At 41.4% G+C, this 22,588-nt stretch overlaps 1 protein-coding gene across 2 annotated transcripts in view; it reads left to right on the top strand.

Moving 5' to 3' along the window:
* AOAH (acyloxyacyl hydrolase) overlaps positions 1-22,588 on the top strand; it is a 99,269-nt gene that overhangs the window by 17,309 nt on the left and 59,372 nt on the right. The window contains exons 3-6 of one of the 2 annotated variants that reach the window (XM_067562448.1): positions 49-144; positions 5,532-5,598; positions 7,121-7,220; positions 17,374-17,433. In XM_067562448.1, coding sequence (XP_067418549.1) covers positions 49-144; positions 5,532-5,598; positions 7,121-7,220; positions 17,374-17,433 — 323 coding nt within the window. The remainder of the gene's footprint in view (positions 1-48; positions 145-5,531; positions 5,599-7,120; positions 7,221-17,373; positions 17,434-22,588) is intronic. The other variant, XM_067562449.1, reaches the window with a different exon arrangement.

Genomic DNA, 22,588 nt, shown 5'->3' with positions numbered 1-22,588 from the left:
CCTGTCATATGTATGATATAGTGATCTCTTGATTTTGGTTATTTGCAGGATGTGTGCTTGTGGTATCAGTAATTGAACAGCTTGCACTGATTCACAACAGTACAGCAAAAGACGCAATAGAGATACTCTGCAACTATCTACCTGGTAAATATATACACCATATGTTATGCTGGAACCACAGTATTTCACTGTTAATTAAAAGTGCACTTGAATATGAACATTTTGTATTCACTACAGTTACAACAGCTAAGAATAGTGTATGTGAAAGATATCACAGGTGAAATCCCGGCTCACTAAAGTCAGTGACATAATTTCTATTGAGTTCAGTGGAGCCAGAATTTCACCCCAAAGATACTTTCATACTTTGTTTACTTTGTCTATTTGTCGGCATTTTAAGTATAGCCCGTTTCATTGTATTTCATTCAGTCAGTTCCCCTCCTACATTTGTGTGAGTCTTTACACAGCAATTGGGAAGATGCAAAAATTTTCAGACATAGGAAACAATGTAAAATCACAAAAACTGGCAGGGGGACTAAAGGGCAGGTGCAAGACATTCAATGACTTTCAAGTAACCTTTTAAAATTGATGAGATATGCCCACGCCATGTGCTGGTAGAGAACATTTCCTCACTCCCCCATCCAAAATGTAATGGAGCTGCACTGGTGCAACAGTAACACAATCCGCAGCATGATGAGGGCATATCTAGCCCTGCAAACCTGCTGTCTTGCCTGGGAAGCCAGAGCCCAAGCGGGGTGAGGCAGGTTCTGGCCTACCAGGTGGGGAGAGAGGTGTGGGGTGCTGCTAAGAAAAGGCAGGCAGGAGAGGTACCCCTCAAGGGTCCTGATGGTGTGACGTTCCCCTCTGCAATCTGGACTGGTGAATCACTGTGTCACCCCAGTCCCCTACTCCTGGAGCCTGTCTTACTCCGCTTTGCTGTGTGAACTCCAACTACTGAGCAGATCACACACAGCCTGCAGCAAGCAAATTGCTCCCAACTGAGTGAGCGAGTGCTCCTGGCAAGTCACTCTTTAGATCATGCAACAGAATGACCTCAGTCAATATTTCCCAGTCCCAGATGCAACCCTAGGAACTTCTGTCTTACAATGTTCAGGGCTGCCCACTGGACATTGCAAGCTCATAATCAGTTCATCAGTTTAACAAAGAAATTGAAATGCACCAGCTTTGTCACTTCAAATGGAGTCTCTAACATACCTCGAACCAAATGCTCTGCTTTAGATAAAACAAACAAACAAATTTATTAAGTACAGAACGATTTTAAGTGATTATAAGTCAGAGGAAAACAAGTCAGATTTGATCAAGAGAAAACAAAAGGCAAATCACATTCTAAATTAAGCTTAACACTTTCAGCAACCTTACAAACTCAAATGATTCTCACCACAGGCTGGCTGAATTCCTTTCCAGCCAGGGTCCCTGCTGGGTCAGTATTTCAGTTGCTTGGTGGTGTTTGCAGATGGAGAAGGAAGAGAGAGAGAACAGCAAAATGTCTTTCTTTTTTAAAATTTTCCTTTTCCTATCTGGGACTTCACCCCCCTCACCTCCACCCCTCCCTTCAGGGTCAAGTGACAAACAATGTCCGTGTATAATTCCCTCAATGCTCTGAGTCACGGAGGTCCTTTGTGGTTCATTTGTTGACATCTAGGCCAGTCCTTTGTTCTTGGAATGTTGAGCTGGGTTGTTCTATACAAGCCCCAATGAGGTGTGAGCTGCACCTCTGCTCAGAGAGTCTTGCTTGGATATGTTTTAAGCCATGAGATTCATCTTTTGGCATATCACATAGCAAAGCCTCATAACCATACACATGACATGGCAACAAACATATTACTATAACAACAATGTTCAGTACGTCATGAGCATTCCAGAAACATCTTACATGATATTCCTTGCATTAAACAATACACAATTACACTATAAGGGTGAGTGGTCATGGGGGGTGCAGTTTGTCACAGACGGATTCTCCATCACTGACCATTTTAAAATCAAGATTGGATGTTTTTTCTAAAAGATCTGCTCTAGGAATTATTTTGGGGATGTTCTATAGCCTGTGTTATACAGGAGATCAGACCAGATGTTGACAAAGGTCCCCTCTGGCCTTGGAATCTATGAATCTAAAATTGATACTGTCTCTAATTTCATGAATTTAAAAAGACAGTTTAGGATTCTTCATTAAAAAAGTTATTTATGCAGTATTTTATTAATTCTATCTCTGAAAAATTAATGTCTCGATCTTTAGTCCCTAGTTTCAAGGAAGATGCATGTAGAATAATAATTCTGTCCTTTCTGAGGTATGATTTCCTTGTATGAAGCAGGGTGGTGAAGGGTTTGCTAGAGGTCATTCACTGAGTAGAATAATAGTCAGTCAGTTCCTGCTCCATGAGACATATTTTCATTTTTGACATCACGGGCACATAACCTTAGAGCTTCAATTATAAAGCCTAATACTGCTGTGCAAGTATGCTTTTCTTCTAAAAGAAAGACTCTGTAAAGATGACATGCTGTGGTTTTATGTTTATTCTCACTCAGTGAATCCATTTCAAATTTGTTCGGTATACAAACGTGACATTTAATTTTAACTGCTAGACCTGTAAACTCGCCCTCCCCTCTGAAGGTCAAGTTGCATTCTTTCTGGTCATAGATCACTGCAAGTATAAAAATTCTACAGGCCAAATTTTGCCCTCCTCTGTATATATATAACCCCCTCATCCCTTCAAGTTATATCTGTGCAACCTTGTTATCTTCAGTGAGGTACATGGATGCTATTGCTATTGTTATTCCCCTTGAGGGAAGAGTTTGACCCAAGCTAGAAATTAGTTAACAATTCCATGGTTGATGCATCAGCCAGAATGCAATCCAGCCCACTCTCACCTAGATGTATAGGCTCTGCAGAGCTAACAAGAGTAAAAAGTAGTTGTAACTTACTTTTGTCACTCAAGGCAATAAATATTATTTTGAATACACATAGGGAGCAGATCTGTTGAGGAAGAAGGTACCATTTAAGCTGAAGGAGCAATTCTATTATCATATATATGCCTGAAGAACCAAATGTGAATAACAAAAACAAAACTAATATAAAATTATTAGGTTTTCAGAGGAACTAAAGGGCACATGTGGTTGGCCTCATCAACTTCCTTTGAGGTCAATATTCTTCTCCCTGCTAAAATAAACATTTCTTACTTGAGCCTCTTTTCCCTAGCAAAGCTTGTTTCTATAAAAAGACTTCTGTGTATTCTTCTCTTTGTATCTGTGTGCATACAACACAGCAGGAGATGTGTGTATATACAAGTATTGACTGACTCTGAGGACATAAATATAAAATATTGGTCAGAGGTTGTGGTATATTGCCTGAAGCCAAATGCTGAATGTAATACGTACAATCCAAGAAGACTATATTTACCCTATGGCAGTTTTATGTTATTGCTATCCCCTCTGGAGCCAATCATTATATGTTTTGTTATGTCATTGGATATTTATATACTGAGCTTCTTATGCTCATAAGGAATTCTGCGCATAGAAATGGCTCTAGTTAGCAGACTCCCCAATGTCTACTTTCGAGAGTTGATAGCAAGCCAAACCAACCCCTCCTTCTAGTTGCTAGTGAGGCTGAGCCAGCCAGTTATCTCCTCTTGGGTAAGAGACATTGTACAAACCAGCGGGCTTGTCTCTTCAATGGGAAACGTTAGAGGATGCTGTCAGCTTTTGTCCACCATGGGAGATGTTGGGGAAGCCGACGATTTCCTCTTACAGGACACTTCAAAGAGCCAGCTGGCTTGCTGGTTAAAAGGGTGTTTTAATCAGTGATGATAGCAGACATGGGACTGTTGCCATCCAGGGCAATAGCAAAATCTAATTATTGTCGGGAGACCAATTTTTAACCAGCAGATAGATTATAAAAATCAAAAGAAAGAAATTAGGTGGCAAAGGAGGTAAATAAATGAGGCTAATAACTTGATTGAGAAAAAATATTTGACATGGGATAAGAAGGGTAAGCTACAGTAACTCCCGCAGCTACCTGCAACACCATCTCATTAAGAGGTTGTTGGGCATGGTATTTAATTTATGCATGCACAGCTACATCGTTAAGCCTTTTCACTTATGCAGGTTTTACACTGATGTCACTCCATTCACATGACTGGCATTATTCCTGATTTATTCTGGTAGGAGTGAGAGGAGAGTCAGGTCCATTGCTGTCTTAAAAGGTAGTGGTCTTTTGGAAGGAAATACTTTTGTCTGGGGGAGAACCCTAAAACAGACTACTTCAGCTGGATGTTGGTTCTGATTAATTGGATTGGGTGAGGAAGGATAGCTACTTCAACTGGTGGAGCCTAAGTATTTATTTGGGCACGTTAAACCAGACAAGGTTTACAGAGATACACAGGAGTTTGGGGAACAGTGTTTAAGGGGGAAGTGACTGGAGACTTGGACATAGCTACTTTCTGAAGTCCTGGGAATTGTGGCTTTTGTTCTTGCTTCTGTATTTTGCCATTTTTAACCATATAGATACCAGTGTAAATGCACCTTTATTTTACTGTCTGGCTAAGAGTCAAGCTTCACTGCTTATTAAGAAGCAAAACCTGATACTCAGTTATTACAACATACAGGAAGACTGGTAGGCATTACAGCCCCAACTGAGTAATACATCCCTATTCAGCACAGCTCTTAAGAATGTGGTTAAAGTTAGGCACATGCTTAAGTGGTGTAGTGAACAGAGATTCATTTAACAATATGTTCATATGCTTTGCTGAATCAGGCCTGAGTCCAGCTATAAGAAACTTATGCAAGAAATGCTCCCATTCCTGCAGAGGAACTACAAGATCAAGCCATAGGATTAGATTGTGACTGGATTCAAACTCCGATTTCTCTCATAGCAGTGCTCCTCCTTCAAGGCAATCGGATAGCCCAAGTACTATTCTTTTTCAGTAAATACGCTGCTAAATATTTTTTATAAACCATATTTTGATGTGTATTCCTATTCATTCAACTGAAAAGAATGAGATTTTAGTCAGTATTTAGAAAGGTCACAGTAATGTGAAAGACGAAAGAAAAAAGGAATACGATAGCTATTTGTTAAAGTATAATTACTCCTTCTGTTATTCATTATGAAGTTATTTCTGTACTAAAGAAATGAACTTTTTACCTGCATATAGACTTGAAGACACTAAGTAATTCCAGCAGTAATATGACCTCATACGTCGTTTTCTGCACATTGATTTATCTGTTTTGCTTTCTTTTTGAGCTATACTATAAGATAACAAGTGCTTTGTCCTTAACCTGCTTAGAAGGAGCTCTGTAATAAATATTCTGATAATTCTTAGCACTTATATTGTGCTATTCATCCTCAAAGCACTTAACAAACATTAACTAAGTCTCACAATACTTCTCACACTGTCTGAGCACATGCTTTTCTCTAAAAGAACCTGATATTGACCTTGATTAAGCAAGTCCTGCTGTGTTTCATGAGTTTGTAAAACTATCTTTAATTATGTTCCATTGTTTCAAAAATGTATATTTTCCAGAAGTACTAAACTTGCAAGGCATTTGTTATTTGGTAGCTGAAATTTTTGGACCAGAGCTAATTAAACTGTAAGTACTAAGTTTTCATCTAAAGTTTGCTTGTTTTGAGGGATTGTTTTTGTTTGTTTGATGTATTGTCAGTGTGAAGTGCAAGGGTTTGTTTCTTCAAGTCCTGTTAGTATGTCTCTTTTGTATATATATAGTGTTCCAGAGAGACGCTGGATTAGGTAGTTTTAGCAAGAGACCAAAGTTAGCTGTTGTAAGGACTAAAACCTGTGTCTGCAGTGAATAGGATGGCTCATATTCCCACAGAGGTCCAGCCAGGAAACACTGTTGAGAGTAGGTGCCACAGGAAGTGCAGCCCAAGAGACCCAGAGTGATGTTATCCTTCCTGAGGAACCTCTGATTGGTCAAGCACCCTATTTAACCTCAGGGACTGGGCCAGGAATTTACCTGGGCAACCATACAGGCTTTGGCCTGCTGCAACACCAGATTTTGCTTGATATCCTGAGTTCCAGTCTTCTTCTCCAGTCCGTCTCTGACCCTGACTCTTGCTTATGGCTCTTGTGATTCCTTCAGCTCCTGCCTGGTGACTACTTTTCCTGGCCGGCAGATCTCAGCCCAGCTCTGACCGCTAGGCCAGACTGCCTATGCCCTGGTCCCATACAATTGTGCCTGAATGAATAAATAAATGCTATTACTACTACTACTGCTAAGCATTTTTACTGAGCTTTACATCCGTAGATCTCAAATCAGGGCCACCTGTCTTTGTTACCTTTTGAAATTCAGTCCATTTTGGCTGTGGAAGAAATTTTTTGAACTATTTGTGTGTGGGGGAGATGATCTCAAGGGTCATAATCTTTTAATCTCTTGCTCCTGGCTTTCTCTTTTACCTAAATGGGCTTTCTAACTGTCATTCTCTACTTGCTCCCAGCCCCTAAACTTGATTTGAGTACTTGGGAGCCCCACCAACTAATATAAATTCCTTTAAAAATAAAATTGGGTCATTTATTCCTCTTTGCAAGTTCTCAGATTGATTAACTAAGTGTTTGCTTTACCTTCTACTTTCTTAGGGTTTATTTTATTTTATTTTTAAATCTAGCCCAGAGATCATACTACAGAACTCAGTAGTTTAATAATCAAACATAAACCCAGAGGCGTGGCCCACAAAGAAGGAAACAATCTTGGCTCTTGTATCTGGTTAGAGGCTTGAAGGATTTCTGGTTATTTTGTTGAGTTAAAGAATGAAAATTTGTACCTGCCAAATTGTATCTGGATTAACTTTATCCTTTAAATCTTTGTCATGTATATGCTTGCTTAAAAATGAGTAAGGTCATAATATATTTGATGCAGGTACAGAATGTAAAGCTCAGGGTTCCTTCACTCTGGAATCTGTTTTTAAATGCAGAGTAGAATACAGGGGCAGAAAATAATTATGTTCAGGCAGCTAAACTGTGCTGAGCTTAAAGACCATAATAAAATGAATGTATTAGTATTAGTATTCCAGATATTCACTCTTCTATTGAAGTAGTTTATATTTTCTAATACCCAGGAGAGCTTAATAGTTTTGTTGTGCACCATTTCCCTTTAGGTTAACGTATAAAATGAATCCTGATGTGGTATGCCATGCCTTAAAACTGTGTAAACAGAATGCAGGACAACCATTTTGTCACTTATACCCTCCTCCTAAGGTAAGTTATGCTTAGATTTTTTGAAATTACAGTGTAGAGAAGGTCTGCTAAACATGAATTGTACAATAGAAAGAAAGAAAAGTTTTCAGTCTTCATGCATTGAATTGGAAACAGAAACACTTTAAATGCGGACTGTTCCAGAAAGCTTTCAGTGGACTGTTCCAGAAAGGGTACATGGTACATCTTATTATTTCTTTGGCTATGTGTAATCCTCCTGTCAGTAGTATCAGATGCATGGTTATCAGTCTCCATTCATCACAGTGGGAGTCTTAGGGGTAAATTCGCCTGCACCGTTGTGCGTGAGTGCATTTGACCTAGAATGAGTAAAATTCCTGGATTCAATGTTTTATATAATTAAACATCCAGTTTTTAAAATAAAAAACTAATACACTCACAAACTCAGATTTTCAAACTTAGATGCCCAAAGTTAGGCCCTTTGAAATGGATTGATTGTTCACAGGTGCTAAGCGTGCCCACGTGCCGTTGACATCTCTGGGATATGTTGGGTTGCTCAGCACTTTTGAAAATCACTCCACATATTTTGGCACCTATTTTTGAAAATATTATCTATAGAACCCTGGGCAGATCCATTTCAGAAATCTAAATATCTCAATAAAATGTTGACGTGGCACCTGATCTAGTGCCCACTGAAGTCAATCAGCATCTTTCTGTTGGCGTCAGTGGGCTTTGAATCAAGTCCATAAGGAGCGAGCTGGCTTTAATTCTGTCTCTGTTTAGAGGGGGGGAAATAACTGACTTCCCACTTGTCTGACTTCCTTGGTGCCAACAACCGAGCACTACAATATATTTCACTTCACACCATGGGTGCGTTTTATGCATTTACTATCTCCTCTGACCCCATCACCAATGCGTAGCAGCAACAGCAATGGCAACGCTACCAGGTGATGCGAGAGAAGGTGGACACAACAGAGGGGTGGGAAGCCACCTTGCTCAGCTCCAGTGCTATGCTGCCAAGACTTTAACAAAGGGGATCCCTCAGCAATACTCTGTCTCAGCTGGCAACTTGTTCCTTGGGTACAATACCCCTTCCACCTTTCCACAGTCACGTCATCAATCCCATACTCCTCCTGCCCTCCTCCAAAACTCGTACTCATACAGCCCCATACTCTTCTCCACAAATAAACCCACCATTGCTTCCATGCCTGCACCTGCCCTAGTATCTCTTGGCTCATTGAGATTTCCTTTCCCCAGCACTCACAGCATCAATGGTGGTGTCAGAAGCAGCAGGATTAGTAATAGTGCTACAGCAGCTGTTTGGCTTTTTCTTTCTTTCTTTCTTTCTTTCTTTCTTTCTTTCTTTCTTTCTTTCTTTCTTTCTTTCTTTCTTGTGTATTCCAGGAGCAGTGCGCAGGGGTATGCTGAGGGACTATATGGTGCATTGCTCCTAGCAGTGTTGGTGGGGCAGACAGAAGGGCAGTTCCCCTTATAGAAGGTGCCATGGCAATAATTGCTGCACCTTTAGTGCAGCAGATGCCAGAAAGCTAAATTTTTATCTGGATTATGTGCCTGAACAGGGGAGGAAGGAGGGGCAAGAACTTCCCTTAGACCTCTGCATGTGCTAAGACTATCTTGGACCTGGGTCAGCAGCAAATACATACTTTCTGGAACAAAGGGAAAGCAGGAATGAACTGTGCCTAAGGAGATTGGAGAAGTATCTCTGAAAGCACAATGCTTCCTGATCTAGGGCACTGTACACTCTAGGGCTATACCTAAAGACGGTATTCATCCCTGAGCCAGCAGCAGCTGGGTCAGTGCCAGCCTCAGAGAAGGCTAAAAATTTTAACCAGCAGAGATGGCCACAGTATTTTTCGCCACCTAAAACAATTTTTCCTGTCCACCGTTATCACAGTGCTATGCAGAGAGTCACCCTAAGAATTCTGGGAAGGGCTAGTGAGGTGATTTTGGGAGATGCCCAAAATTTAACTGACTCTTTGTATAAATAAGTGTATGATGATGAAATCCTGGACCCACTGAAGTCAGTGGCAATACTCCTATTGACTTGAATAGGGTCAGGACTTCATCCTGTGTGTCTGAGTATTTTGGTCTTTGGTTCACCCCCACCAGTCTCCTACACCAGAAGTGGAACCCTTCTGCCTCTCTCTTCCAACCTTGGAGAGCCGTTCACATTGATTACATTTTTCAGAATAGAGCTGCAAGGAAAATGGCTGGAAGTTTTTCTTAAAAGTCAAGATTCACATTTGCATGACCCAGTGTTATTTTAAGGCTCCTGCGAGCCCTCTCCAGCTCACCAGTGTTTGCGTATTACTCTCTCTGACAGGCTTCATTTGTCTCTCATCATCATACAGGCAGGTCAATTAACAGACAGATTTCCCTCCCCCCCCAAAAAATGTTTTCCCCTGAATCTTTAACCGTTTGGATGCCCCCAAGAAACTACCAAATGAAGGAGGGGGAAGGTGCTTCATTTAGAAACCATGCTCTAATGGCTGATAAATTGCCCACAGTAACTCTGTGACAAGTAACATTGAGTAAAGATGAATTGTGGGGGGGAGGGGGAAATTTAATGTGTAGTCAGGGACCCAGATGCATAAAACCCAGTTTACCTCACATTTGCTGCTTCGGTTTGTAATTTGATTGATCATTTCAGTTATATGAGCCTGCAAATGTTGGCTTAATTCCTTGCCAAGTGTTTGAACAAGACTTTAATACTAATGACTGTTTGGTTCAACTCTACTGATTTTCAGGTCCGTTGTTTATTCATTTGAATGCACACTTTCCCAGAGTTAGTGCAATATTTGTATTGGCAAAGTGAATGCAATAAATATGTAGTTGCTTTTCTTTCTAGGACAGCATCTTTTTTTTTGTTTTTAATTGACTTTATAACAACAAATATTAATGGCACTTTGATGTTTAACAGTTTTTTCAATCAATACTTCTCAATCGATCTCTTTCATTTTTTGTAGCATAAACGTACATGTTGCTGTCTCAAGGGCAAATGTATTCAGCAAATAAGAGTCCCTGGTCTAACAAATTAGCACAAATTAAATTTTGTCCTAAGCCTCCTGAAGCCAACAGTGCCCCCTGAGTATTACAAGAGACTCAGATAATTCTGATTAGAAAATACTGCTCTGTTCATGAAGGGTGAAATTCACTTAACAGAGCAGGAGCTGTAGAATACTCCAGAACAGTGGAACCAACTCGGTGTGGGTGGGTGGTCATAGAGCAGTTGTGCAGGGGAACTACCCATTTATTCTGTGGAGTGAATCTGGGGGTAAGGGGCAAGCTTTTCAAAGCTGCTCAAGGGATTTTGACACCGAATCCCTAGTAAAATAGGAAATGGCTGTCCAAAGCTCCTTGCTGACTTTTGGAAATCTCAGCCTATTTCATTATCATAGTCATATGCTGCGAAAACAAGATTCCATGGTCACTGACTTCTATGCATTCATTATTGTACGCTTCAGAGAACACAGCAGCCCCGTCGCAAATCTGTATTCTGAGGCTTGTGACTAAAATGGGCTCTTGGGATATGGTATCCATTATTCTATTTTGACTTGCTAAAAGCAATATGAGTCAAGCGCAGAGGAAATATTTAAAGTGTGGTGTAAGTTACACTCTCTTAGACTTATCTACACCCACTTACTGATGGGTTAGCCATTCTAAGTTCGTACAATGTACATACGTAGGAACCAGATGATGGTGTAAATTAAAGTTTAGTAGTATGTTTCTGAGGGACTCTTTGTCTGCATTCCAGTGCTGCTTTTAAAATGTTTCATGTCTGTATCCATTGCAGCTCAGTGTCTTTATCCAGCATAGCTTGTCAGGATTCTTGGTCTTTGAGACTTAAGTCTAGGCTACAGTAGAAAAGGTTTGCCAGTACAGCTGTACCAGTAAACCTTCCTACTGTAGATGCATCTTATAGTAGCATAAAAGTGTTTTTAAGGGTATAGTTTAGACCGGTTCCCCAAGTGAAATAAGCTATTCTAGCCAAAGTACTTTTACACTGGTATTTACACTAGGACTTTTGCCAATATAGAAACTTTGCAAAGAATCACACCCCTAATTGACATTATTATGAAGTTTCTGGCCTGACACTTCTGTTCTGAATATTGTAATTATTACTCATTCTTTCAGTGACACAGATTGATTTGCCAGAAATCTCAATAATATTAAAAAGGAGTTAAGTGATCCAGACTTAACAGAAGTTTTTGCCGGGTGAATCAGACCAACAGCCTAGCCTGTCACTTGTATTGGAACTGAAACCCTGTGGCCCATTGGCATGTTGATACATAAGTGAAGCAGGGACCTGACCCAAAGGATAGATAAAAAGAAATTAATGGAAACAATTAGGTTACTCTGGAAGCTGTAATGTTTGATTGTTTCAGGCAGCCTCAGACATGTGTATGCACTCTGCTTCTGTCTACCAGAGAAATGCTAGCTTGTATCTGATTCAGTTATCCAGACTATCCAAATTACTAGGAATACAAATCATTCAAGTGGAGAGACAACTTTTATGTGCTTATCCTAGCTTCTGGCGACGGCATTTTCACTCGGTTTGTGGCTAGCTCTCAGAGCTTCTGACTTGACATGCTAAGAGGGAATCAAATGTATATGAGAGAAGCAAATATTAAACACAGAGCAAAACACAAAAATACTCCACAAAATCTTCTTTACCTGTAACCTGTCTCCTCAGATGTACATGTGAATTGTTATGGCTCGGGATCAGACTTAGCCAAGCCTCTGGATCTAAATACTTCTGAACTCTGGGTGAAGTCAGATTTGGATCCAACCAACTCTGAACCTGGTGGCTTGGGCCTCTTTCCTTTGTTTTGAGTATTAAGAGTATTCACCAATGGGGCAGGGGGAAAGCAGATATCAGTGCAGCAAGCAATTTGTTTTTGAGTAGGCAGAGTCTTGAAAAAAATCCTGCTTTCTCAATTTTTGTTTCCCTTTTTGAGTGTTCATATCTTGAAATGGAACTCCAAGGATTGACCAAAAGACAAGGCATACCTAGTGCAGTCATAACTGAACCCTGAACAAATGCATTACTGAGCACCCAGCCTAACAGAGAGTGCACAGTTTGAGTAGTAACTCGTTCCCGCTCCACCTCACTTAGCTACAACTTGCTGGAAATAAATGAAACGCAAAAATTACAGAGAAAATGCTAGTTCATTCCCCAGGTGGTTCTCCACATTCATTGATATGTGTCGTCATATACAGCAGCTTCCCTCAAGCAGAAAACCGAAGCACTTCACAAACAATATACACACAGCCACACTGAAGCACAGACTCTTCTTGGGTGAGAGTGTTGTGGTTAGGAAGGCAATTGGCACACAGCACGCTGCATAATGCTGCAAAAGTGTTAGGGCAAGAAAAGGAAAGGACACCATGGCAATCCTCTGCTCTTACAGAAAGTGCCACAAGATCTTTAATCCAGAGTGCACACAGCCATGGTCTCCTCCAAAAGACTCATATTCAGTAGACTGCATGGAACTCAATGTAATGTGATAAAGGGCTGAGTCAACCCTGCTATATTTCAAACCAATAATTGCAAAGAACCTGGATATTTTAGTTCTGCACAGAGCATTCAGCCTTCCCTTCTGACCTTATTGCTATTATATGTGATATCAGAGTCAACGATGTTAATAAGAAACGTGTTTCTGAAAAACATTTCTTGAAGCAAAAAAGCCTTCTCTCCTACTGCCTGTATCTCAGATACAAATGCAAGAGTAAGGAATGAGTTATAGAAATAGTGAATCCAACATCTGCAAGTGGTGTTCATCCAGGTCTCTAATGTTTTGATACCTTTCTCTACTTGTTGATGGCAACAGGTATTTCTCAAAAGAAGCTGAAAATTGGGAGAGAGATCCTGAGTGAGAAGAGAAACTGATGTGTTTAATAAATATGTACCATGCTAGAAAACAGTGAAGGACCTACTCTGGAGGACTATGTGGGCACCCGATGTTCTTCCCTCCCCAGGGAAGGAATCTGAGTTCACCCATCAGCTGTCAAATGGCATCCTGGGCACACAGCGCTTCTTCTGTGTAGCAGCACAGAGAGGTTACTCTTTGGCAGAGTTACAGCAAGGGAGATTGTATGGGCTGTGTAGCCTACAGGGACAGTTCCAAAATGGAGCACTCAGCCAAGGGCAGGGCAAATCATTAAGCTAAAAATCTCTCCCCCCTCTGGATGCTTGAGGAGAAGAGAGAGACTCTTGTCACCTCCAAATACATGCAGCCTATCCTCGACTCTCTGTCCTTCCCCACCACACGCAAAGCTGCAGTAACTTCCATAGTCAGAGTAGACAGAGGACAACTGGAGTTAGCATTTTGTGGAAAGATTTTCCATATAAAATGAGGGCCAGGGGATTACCAAACAGTAATCTTCTGAAAAATTTTGGGTACATTCTGGCGGTAATATATATTCAAGATAAATATTGCAAATGGCAGCTGCATGTATGTATCTGAGGACAGAATTTGCCCAATTGGAAAAAACTGGGCAACATTATCTTGGCTCCTTATTGGCACCTCTCATGTACCTGTTACATGTTACAAACCAATATTTTTTAAAGACTGTCTTAGAATAAAAGCACCATAGTGCTCATGCTGTAGGCAGAATAATGCTGCATATAAAAATTTACACAAAGAACAACCTTTTCTTTGAGAGAGGCTCTTCTGCTAGTTGTTCTTATACTTCATTATTCCTCAGATTGTTTGCCTTTAATTTTTGACCCTTAAATTCCTGAGTTAATTAATTTGCTTTGATCAGTATCTACATCAATTATAATGACAACTTGAATTTTATCTCCAGCAAAAATGTTGATGGTGGTTACTTGAAATGCAAATATATGCTGCTTAAAGAATCCAGTCTGGCATGCCAGCCACTCAGTATGGCAACATCACTTGTTTTTTCAAATGTTTTAAATCTGCCACTTGGCAAAGAATGCTTTTCCCCACACTGGTAACTCCATCCATATAAATATAAACTTCCATTGAATTTACTACTGAGCCTTCAAGCCTAGCGGATTTAAAGCTAGCAATTATATTCTTATGCTGGATTGTAGGAGGGATTGATAGGTCATAGTCAAAAAGAACCGTCTATCCTGACTAATCATTTTTGATCAGCAGCAAAGCGCTCACACAGTGTGATCTGATAGTATAATGTTCCTTTCAGTTTGAAAACTGTTCAACATGAATTGATTTCTTAGTTCACTGATTCTTATAATTCACAGAAAGGAAGCAGGGATTCCTTCTATTGGAAGGTTAGTGGGGCATATTCTCAGTTCTCTTCATGCCAAACGTGAATGGCAAAGACTGAAAGGATCAGGAGAATGTGTCCCTAACTGATGTGACTGGTTACTAAAAATGGCCTAATAAAAGCAGAACAACACATGGGATTCATCATCAGTGTTGTGAAAGAGTATTATTCAAATAAGTAAGTTGTCTGAAGAGTATTAAGATGTTGCCCTTACAAAAGTTAACAAATTTGTCTTAAGTCCTGGGCCCCGTCCTGCAAGCCACCTGCAGATTCAATCTCCAGAGGCACTCAGCACTTTACAAAACTGAGTTCCATTTACAGGACTCTGACTTCTGTGCAATGTAAATTTTGTCAGATCTTTCTCGGGTCCATATAGCTACCCTTTTCCCCCTACTGAAACTGTTTAATGTATTGACATTTTAATATGTAAAAAAATTGATATTTTCATACATAAAGAAAAAAAGAGTATAAATATGTTCCAGAATACAGTGCCATTCACTAAAGGAGCTACTCTCCCCTCAGTATCCTGCATAAATCTGATTAATATTATTTACAGTAGAGGGGAGAACAGTCCTTAGATACAGTGGCTCAGATTCTAGACTTACACCCCAGCCAACCCACTCAGTAGGGGGATATCTGAGCGTAACTGAGGGGGAGAATCCTCCACCTCCTTGACAGTGAAGGATCCTTTGTCAAGGAAACAGCATAGTTCTTCTGTAGAAGGATTGGGAAAGGATTCCTAAAGTTGTGTAGTGGGGGCTTTTTCACACCACAGTATGGTGCAGTGGTCTGCCATAGTGGCTCTCCATGCTTCAGCATTCATGAAAAGGATGAGGTGGGGCTGAGGGCAGGGCAGGCTGAAAGATCCACTGTCTAGGGCCAGATTATTTTTGTGCCATGATAACGGCTCCTCAGCTGCTCCACTGCCCACTTCTTCCTGCACTTTTCTCAGGCCAAATCTGTCTGGACTGAAGATTTTGACGCAGTGTGACCAAAATATGAAAACACACCTGGACAAATTCTGCAAGGGAGGCACAAAAACAGGTGTAAAAATGAAACCGTAGGTGTCAATTAGTTGTGGTCAATGGTGCACACCAGGTTTTGGATTCTGCAAGGGAGAACAAGCAAACAAGGACCTGAGCCAAAGACGCAATGAACCCCCACAGCTCCCACTGGCTCTCAATATCAAGCTCTAATATTAGGTGTAGTCCCCAGTGTGGTGACGGAGTGCAGGTTTGACAAGTCAGCTTTCTTTCACAATGCGCCTTGCAAGTCACAGATCTCTGTGACACACTACACTCAGCAGGTGTTACAGACTAATGGGGCTGTTGACAAGAACCTAGACACTGATAGAAACTAGACCCCTTGCTGTTTCCTCTTGTCTCCAGAGTGCCTGCTGTGTCCTGATAGCATGGCTGATCATTTGGCAGGTCCCAGCTGTGAGAACCAGTGGTTGGTGTGGATTTGACCTGCACAGAGGACTGTACAGATTACCTCCTATTGCCATAGGAGCAGGTCTCTGGGATTACTGTTGTCATTCAGGTTCACGGTGCCAGATGCATGCGAATTCTCTTGTGACTGGCATTGACAGGGAAGTAAAGCCGATGGCCCAGTAACATTTCTTGGTCCAAAAAGCGATGCTTTCACTGCAATTGAGGGGGTGGGCGACATGGATCGTTGTGTGCTGCTGCAAGTGTCAGGATTATTAGTGTAGTTGCATTTGATGCATTTGCACAGAGAGGCTTTTCTCTTTGACATGCATCTGTCCCCCTGTTCTGCTATCCTTCCCTGTGTAAGAGACAGCAGGGCTGCCCTGTGCCTTATCAGCACACTCCAATTTGGCCAATTAAGAGGGCTTTAAAGAGAGCACCTGGGCCTACGTTTGGGGGGGAGGAGAGAGGAAGAGACTCAAAGAGGGAGTGCCTGGGTGAATCAGGCCTAAGGGCCAGAGAGAAAGAAAGCAGACATGTGGAACTCCCTGCCAGCTCCCTGAGAATAAGAGAAGTGGGAAGTTCTCTTGGAATGACTGCCAGATGCCCCTAGGAGGGGAGGCAGAGGGAGACCTGGTGGAGGAGAGATCCTGTTGGTTGGAACCAAAGGTTCCTGTGAAAAGCTCTGAGCCAGGGTCTGTAAGGAAAAGAATACTATAGGGGAACCAGCTGGGGTACGCAGAGCTCTGTACCAGAGCTGGGAAGGACATGAGGCGTCAAGCCCAGAAAGGGGGTGGGAACAGAGCCCAGCGGCTGTGCTGAAGAGAAGAGCTGCCCCGAAGGGCAGAGGGACCTTTTCGTTTGGTGGAGACTTTTTCATTTCAGCTCTTGGTACCCTAGAAGGGGTTGTGTTTGTTGTGACTTGGTCAGAGAGCTAAGCCACATCTCCAGCACAAATTGGTGTGTGGATAGCCAAGGAGAACCACCTCTGGGAGGGAAACTGAGGCAGGGAGTACTGGCAGTGCCACATTCAGCGAACAGGGACACTACAGAGCTATGACAGATGGCAAATCTGAACTGAAGTTAACCCCTTCTTTTCTGGAGACTGGGTGGTTCTTGCATCCTTGCATCCTTTTCTGTCCATCTTGCAACCAACAAATAGATTGCACTTCTGTATGAGCCATTGCTAAATTTTGCTACTACAGCGCAGCTAAGATATGAATCCCAAATCTTAAACTGAGCTGGACTTCATCTAAGAAAATAAATGATGCCCTGGAGCAAAATAAATGAACTCTTGCAACTGGCATTTCATAGCTGGTGATAAGATAATTGATTGTTAGTCCAATAAAAGGTAGCTGATGATGTATTTGTAGAGCCAACCTTCATTTCTGTGCCATCACTAATGACAGAAAGATAGAAAATATATGGGGTAAAAATATATAAGACATGCAAAATTGTTATGTTATTTTGTTTTTCTCTTGCTGCTCTAGGTGGGGTTGAATAAGGCTATAAGGAAAGCAAACAGGATTGTTCAGAATTCCACAGTTCTGGTAAGAAATAAGTGACAAAAAAGTATTTTACTTCAGGGTGGCATTTATCAGAGATGGATGACCTCAATTTGCCTAATTTTGAACCCACTTGAACGTCATAAATTTGAAATGCTGACTCACCCTTTAGTATTTATTGGTTCTGCACTCTGCTTAGGTGAGACTGAAAAAAGGAATAAAGAAGGTGCAAAGAGAATATCTACTGTGGAAATAGATGGAAAATGCAGCAGAGTGAAAAACAAATGCAGAGAGACTGTAAGGGAAAATAAAAGGTTGAGCCAGCAAGACCAAAACTGTAATGAAAAGTACAAGAGTCTAGATCCTCTCATGGTGTAAACAGGTACAGCAGATTTACACACCAGCTGAAGTCAGTACCATACTGGCACTCGGTTGTGCTAGCTTAACTCTTTGGTGATTCATCCATCCTTAAAAGGGGCAGGGGGATAAAAAAAAAAGCTTGAATTATATGAATAAAAGCATCCTGAACTCTAATTCATTTTACTAAGCCTGCCAGTCCGATAATGGTTCAAGAAGCTCCCTGAACTCAGACTCAGTGCACATGCCCAGATCCTCATCTGAGTGTTTGCTGCAGCATTACTCCTCGTTATTTAATATTTATTGCTATGTTGTTTGTAATTGTTTCTGCAGAACCCTGTGCTGGCAGCCTCCCTCATGTTGAATAACGCTCACTCACATGAATAACCTCATTGAACCCAATAGGGCTATTCATGGGACTAGGTACTGCTCAGTGTGTGTAAAGGTGGCAGAATTGAGCCTATGATGCCACAAATGTGCTAGGCACTTTACAGCACCTACAAAAGGCACAGTCCCGGCCCCGAAGTGCTGGCTGAAAATCTAAGTGTACCCATTCCAAGTAATAAAGGGGAGAGTAGAGGGATGGGAGATCAAGGATTACCTTTAAGGTAATAGAGATGTTTGTCTATGTATGTAGGAATCTTGTTCATTAAGATATGGTTGAGGACATGAATGGGGAAGTGGATTCAGGGCAGTAGATTAAGGAAGCAGGAATCTTTAGAGGCAGGGGGGCCCCGTTGTGCCATGATATACATGCACTCTTCCCAGTGACACCAATGGCATCTGCTTGCATAGACTGAACGCACAATATAGCCTTGGTGCTGGAGAGGAATCCAGGTAACGAACACCATGACGCTGTAGTGCTTATAACTCTGCTTCAGTAGCCAGATGTCAGACCTTTGGGTTCAAATCCTATTTAGATTCTTTGCAGAAGCAAAAGTTTCCAGAGCCCTTCCGTCCTGCCGTGTGCGCTTCCTCCGGCTGTGTCTCCCGATTTGCTGCTTCAGCCCCGCCTGTTTTGCAGTTACACTTTTCTTCCTAGCCCACCATCCCTCCAGCCTTTGCTGCATGCACACACCTCTTGCTAGCAGAGGCAGGCCTGAACCAAACCCCTGGATCTGAACATCCCTGAAAACTGAAGGTGAAACTGGATCCAAATTTTTCAAATTGCTCCTTTGTTTATGGTGTGCTGAACCAAACTAAAGGCCTGGCTCCACCCAGTCCCGAACACTGGAGTTTGAAACCTTACATTCTGAGGCTTGAGCCCATCTCTAATTGATAGCAGTAAAAGGAAGAGCAACTATTTTGCTGGTGGCTGCCTGTGCCTTCAGTTTTATGAGTCAAGTAAGCCATGGAGTTTACTTCCAATTTTCTTCAGGCATTTTATAATGGAGCAAATGTTTTTTGCTGCTTGCAAAGAAATGATAGATATTGTTTCTCCCTGAATCCTCACTGTGATGCTGCTCACAGAAATGAAAATTGAGATTCCTAATTAGCCTTCGGGCGAACGCCAAACTGAGATGCCAAGGAAATAAACAATACACTGTAAATAAGGGTTTCCGCTCACATGGAGCAGCAACGTTAGGGTTCTGCTCATTATACTTTCAATTCAATATCATGTTAATGATGGTCGAATATTTCCTCTCAAATTGCATCAAGTTTCTATTTTTTTTCCAGTCACTGGAGCAATGTAAAACTGTATAAGGTTTGGTATGCAGAGACCTCAGCCTGCTTAGTGCCATGAGAAAAAATCATTTTAACCTTGTATTAAAGACACATGAGAACAGAGTTCAAGCATTCAAAATGTAAAGTACTAAGCCAGGCTTTCACTTTAACAACATCCCTTGCTCATGTTCCCTTTTGCCGAAAAGAATTTTTTGAAGGCATATCCCTCTGTCTGACCGTCTTATACATGATATTAAAGATAACTGTCCCTTTTGGGGGGAAAGAGAAAAAGTAAGTTGAAAGGGACTGAAGCTGTTGTTGCTGTGGCTGCTGTTAAAGTCCAATCCCATTTCCTAAAAGACAAAACAAGAGAAACACACACACAAGGGGAGAGAAAAGAACAGAAAAGGTAGAAAATACAGTTTCTGTCTCTGGTGTTGACTCTCTCTGGCTCTCTCTCTCACTGCTGAAGAAACAATGCATGCAATGCAATCTTATTAGCCACTTCAAAACTTGGCAACTTGGACCAGCATTGGGCATTGCTATTATCTGCCTCTCTGGTCATAGGTTTACAACCGTGTTGTGAAATATATAGTCTTGGCTGGCTAAGCTAGACTGTTATTAGATAGAAGGAAAGAGGAGAGGGATAGGAATGAGAAGAAATAAGGTGGGGAAAGAAAAGAACACACTGGGGAGGAAGAGGAGGTGAAAAAATATCACATCCCAGGTAGTTGTCAGGATTTAGCCTTAGCTAGTGGAGTTGGTGATGTCATCTGGGTTCCTCTCTCTAGCCTGGTCTGGTCAGGGCATCTCTCGGGATTAGGAAGAAGACAGCCCAATGATATCTGGGTCCCAGGAGATGCTGGCAGCCCTGATGGTAAAGCTCGCATCTTCTGGTTCACCTATCTCCGAATCAGTAGTTTTTAACAGACAAATTCTTCTTCCTTTCCCCACAAAACAGTCTTTTCTTTTAAGGATCCCAAAAAAGAGTGATGGGCAAAATAGTCCATCCTCTCATTTTGTTCACCAATTAAGCCTAATTTCTGACGTATTAATTTTGGTCCATTTACTAGGCATAATCTTAACACAGTCCATGATTTATACCAATCAGCCTTTTTGTTTGGATTCATTCAGTCTTTCTCTCTCCCTTTTCACCCTTTTTTCTGTTAACATTTGTTGTTATAGGTTATTGTGACGTTTTATGGACTTTCACTCATTCTTCACAGTTGAGCTCACAATTAGGATAAATTTGTAGGCCCAATTATCACAACAGGCTGGGCAGATTAAGGATGAACAATCTCTCAGTTATTCATCAAAATACTAGTTATTCCATTCTCTGTTCAATGAATAATGAGTATGAATTGTTTAAGAAAGACAACTACATGGTGCAAAATCAAAATTGCATTAAAATAAATGTCATAATACATTCGTTAGGCCCATCCTGTAGTTAACCCTAGCAAACTTCTAGCAATTATCTCACAGCTATCCTGATAGAAACGTATTTTAAAGCTACAAATTAATTAAAATTAATATAATCTCCAAGGGTTAATGATCTTTTATGACTCTCCATACAAAAAGTGCAACCATTTACTTTCAGTCTGATCAAGTTTTATTTTAGATTAAAGATAACAACAAAGCAAGAAGAAAGCAAAAGATAAGATCTCCATCAGAGAGCACAGTGTGTGAGATCTCCGTAACATGCTGCATCAAGCATGCTTCCCAAAAGGGCAGCTGACCCTGAACAGACATGTTACAGCTGGTGGTTGCTAGAACTGCAGCTCTGACTCCCAAAGGATTGCAACTCATCAGGAAATGCTTAGGATAATCTTGGATCTAGAAGAAAGAGAAAGTATGTTTCAGATGCAGACACATGATGAACATGGCTCCAACACAACAATGCTAACAACACTCTTCCAGTCATTCATTAAATGTAAAGTCAGTCATAGGTGAGTGACTGGTTAAACGGAATAAGAACAGGCATTAAAGACTGACTTCTGTAAAACTAAACAATATTGAATAGATGGTATTGTAGACTGTTAACAGGTATTTGCATTATCAGCTAATGCGAACACCTCTAAAAGTGAGCTGTTACTTTAAGATGGAGAAATGCATTTAGGGCTAGATCCTTATTTACACCAAGGCCCCTTTGGGCTCTGGCAGTGAAAAGGGATCTCGGTGTAAATGAGAACCAGGGCCTGGAAGTTTAATGGGAGACGCACATAATCCATAATCAGGGCTAAATTGTGCCTGCAAGGCACAGCCCTGTATAGCTGCACTGCCCCAAAGGGAGACAAAGAGAGTTCCCTGGTATGCACAGGTGGTGTGTAGTCTGCATTAACCTTTAGGATGGCTCAGTCAGCTCCCCTCAGGCCACCAACCCTCTACTGTGGGCCAGTGTATGCGTGTTGTGGGGGAGGGATTGTGGGGGGTGGCAAGAGGCCCATCTCTTTCCACCCACTAGGGGCTAGGGTGTCCTGATTTTATAGGTACAGTCCCGATATTTGGGGCTTTTTCTTCTACAGTCGCCTATTACCCCTCACCCCTGTCCTGATTTTTCACACTTGCTATCTGGTCACCCTACTAGGGACACAGATATGAAAGTATCCCTGCATTTCCTTGAGTGAAAGTACTGCAGTTGCTAGCTAGCTAGCACGCGGGCTATGCACGGGGAGGAGACCTATGGTGTACACACAGAAAGACTAGCTATAATCTGTTTTTTGCGTCTTCAAAGTCCTCAATGCAACCATCACCTCAGCTGCTTCTGCCCAAGATGGGATGTCTGCTGTGCATGTGAAATCTTTGAAGTTGATGTGGCTTCAGTCTGAAGCTGTTTTAAAATGACAAACCAAACGGAGGGAAGAAATGTTTTCTATTCGATTTACAGCTAAGTTTGGACTCAAATTTAACTGTAATTTATTTAAAGCACCAGTTTAAAAGAGGCTGTGTTAACATCAAAGGCTTTGCAGACTGGAGAACATCGTGACTTAGGCTGAAGCTGAAAAGCTGACAGCTTGAGTGAAGAAAGCACAAGATTTAGGGTGCTAAAAATATCTTACAACCTCCGTTGCTTTTGTATTCATCATTTGGATTAGATTTACATAGGGGGGAGGGGGAGTCAGATATATTTGTGCAAAGGACTTTTTATGAAACTAAGCACAGTATGTACACACCTCCAAAC

Source organism: Emydura macquarii, unplaced genomic scaffold (genome assembly GCF_026122565.2).
Source record: "Emydura macquarii macquarii isolate MOO-44397 ecotype Brisbane River unplaced genomic scaffold, CSIRO-AGI_Emac_v2 contig_2432, whole genome shotgun sequence".
NCBI classification, from domain to species: domain Eukaryota; kingdom Metazoa; phylum Chordata; order Testudines; family Chelidae; genus Emydura; species Emydura macquarii.
The sequence above is the reverse complement of the archived record's forward strand: the minus strand, read 5'-3'. Positions and strand labels throughout refer to the sequence as shown.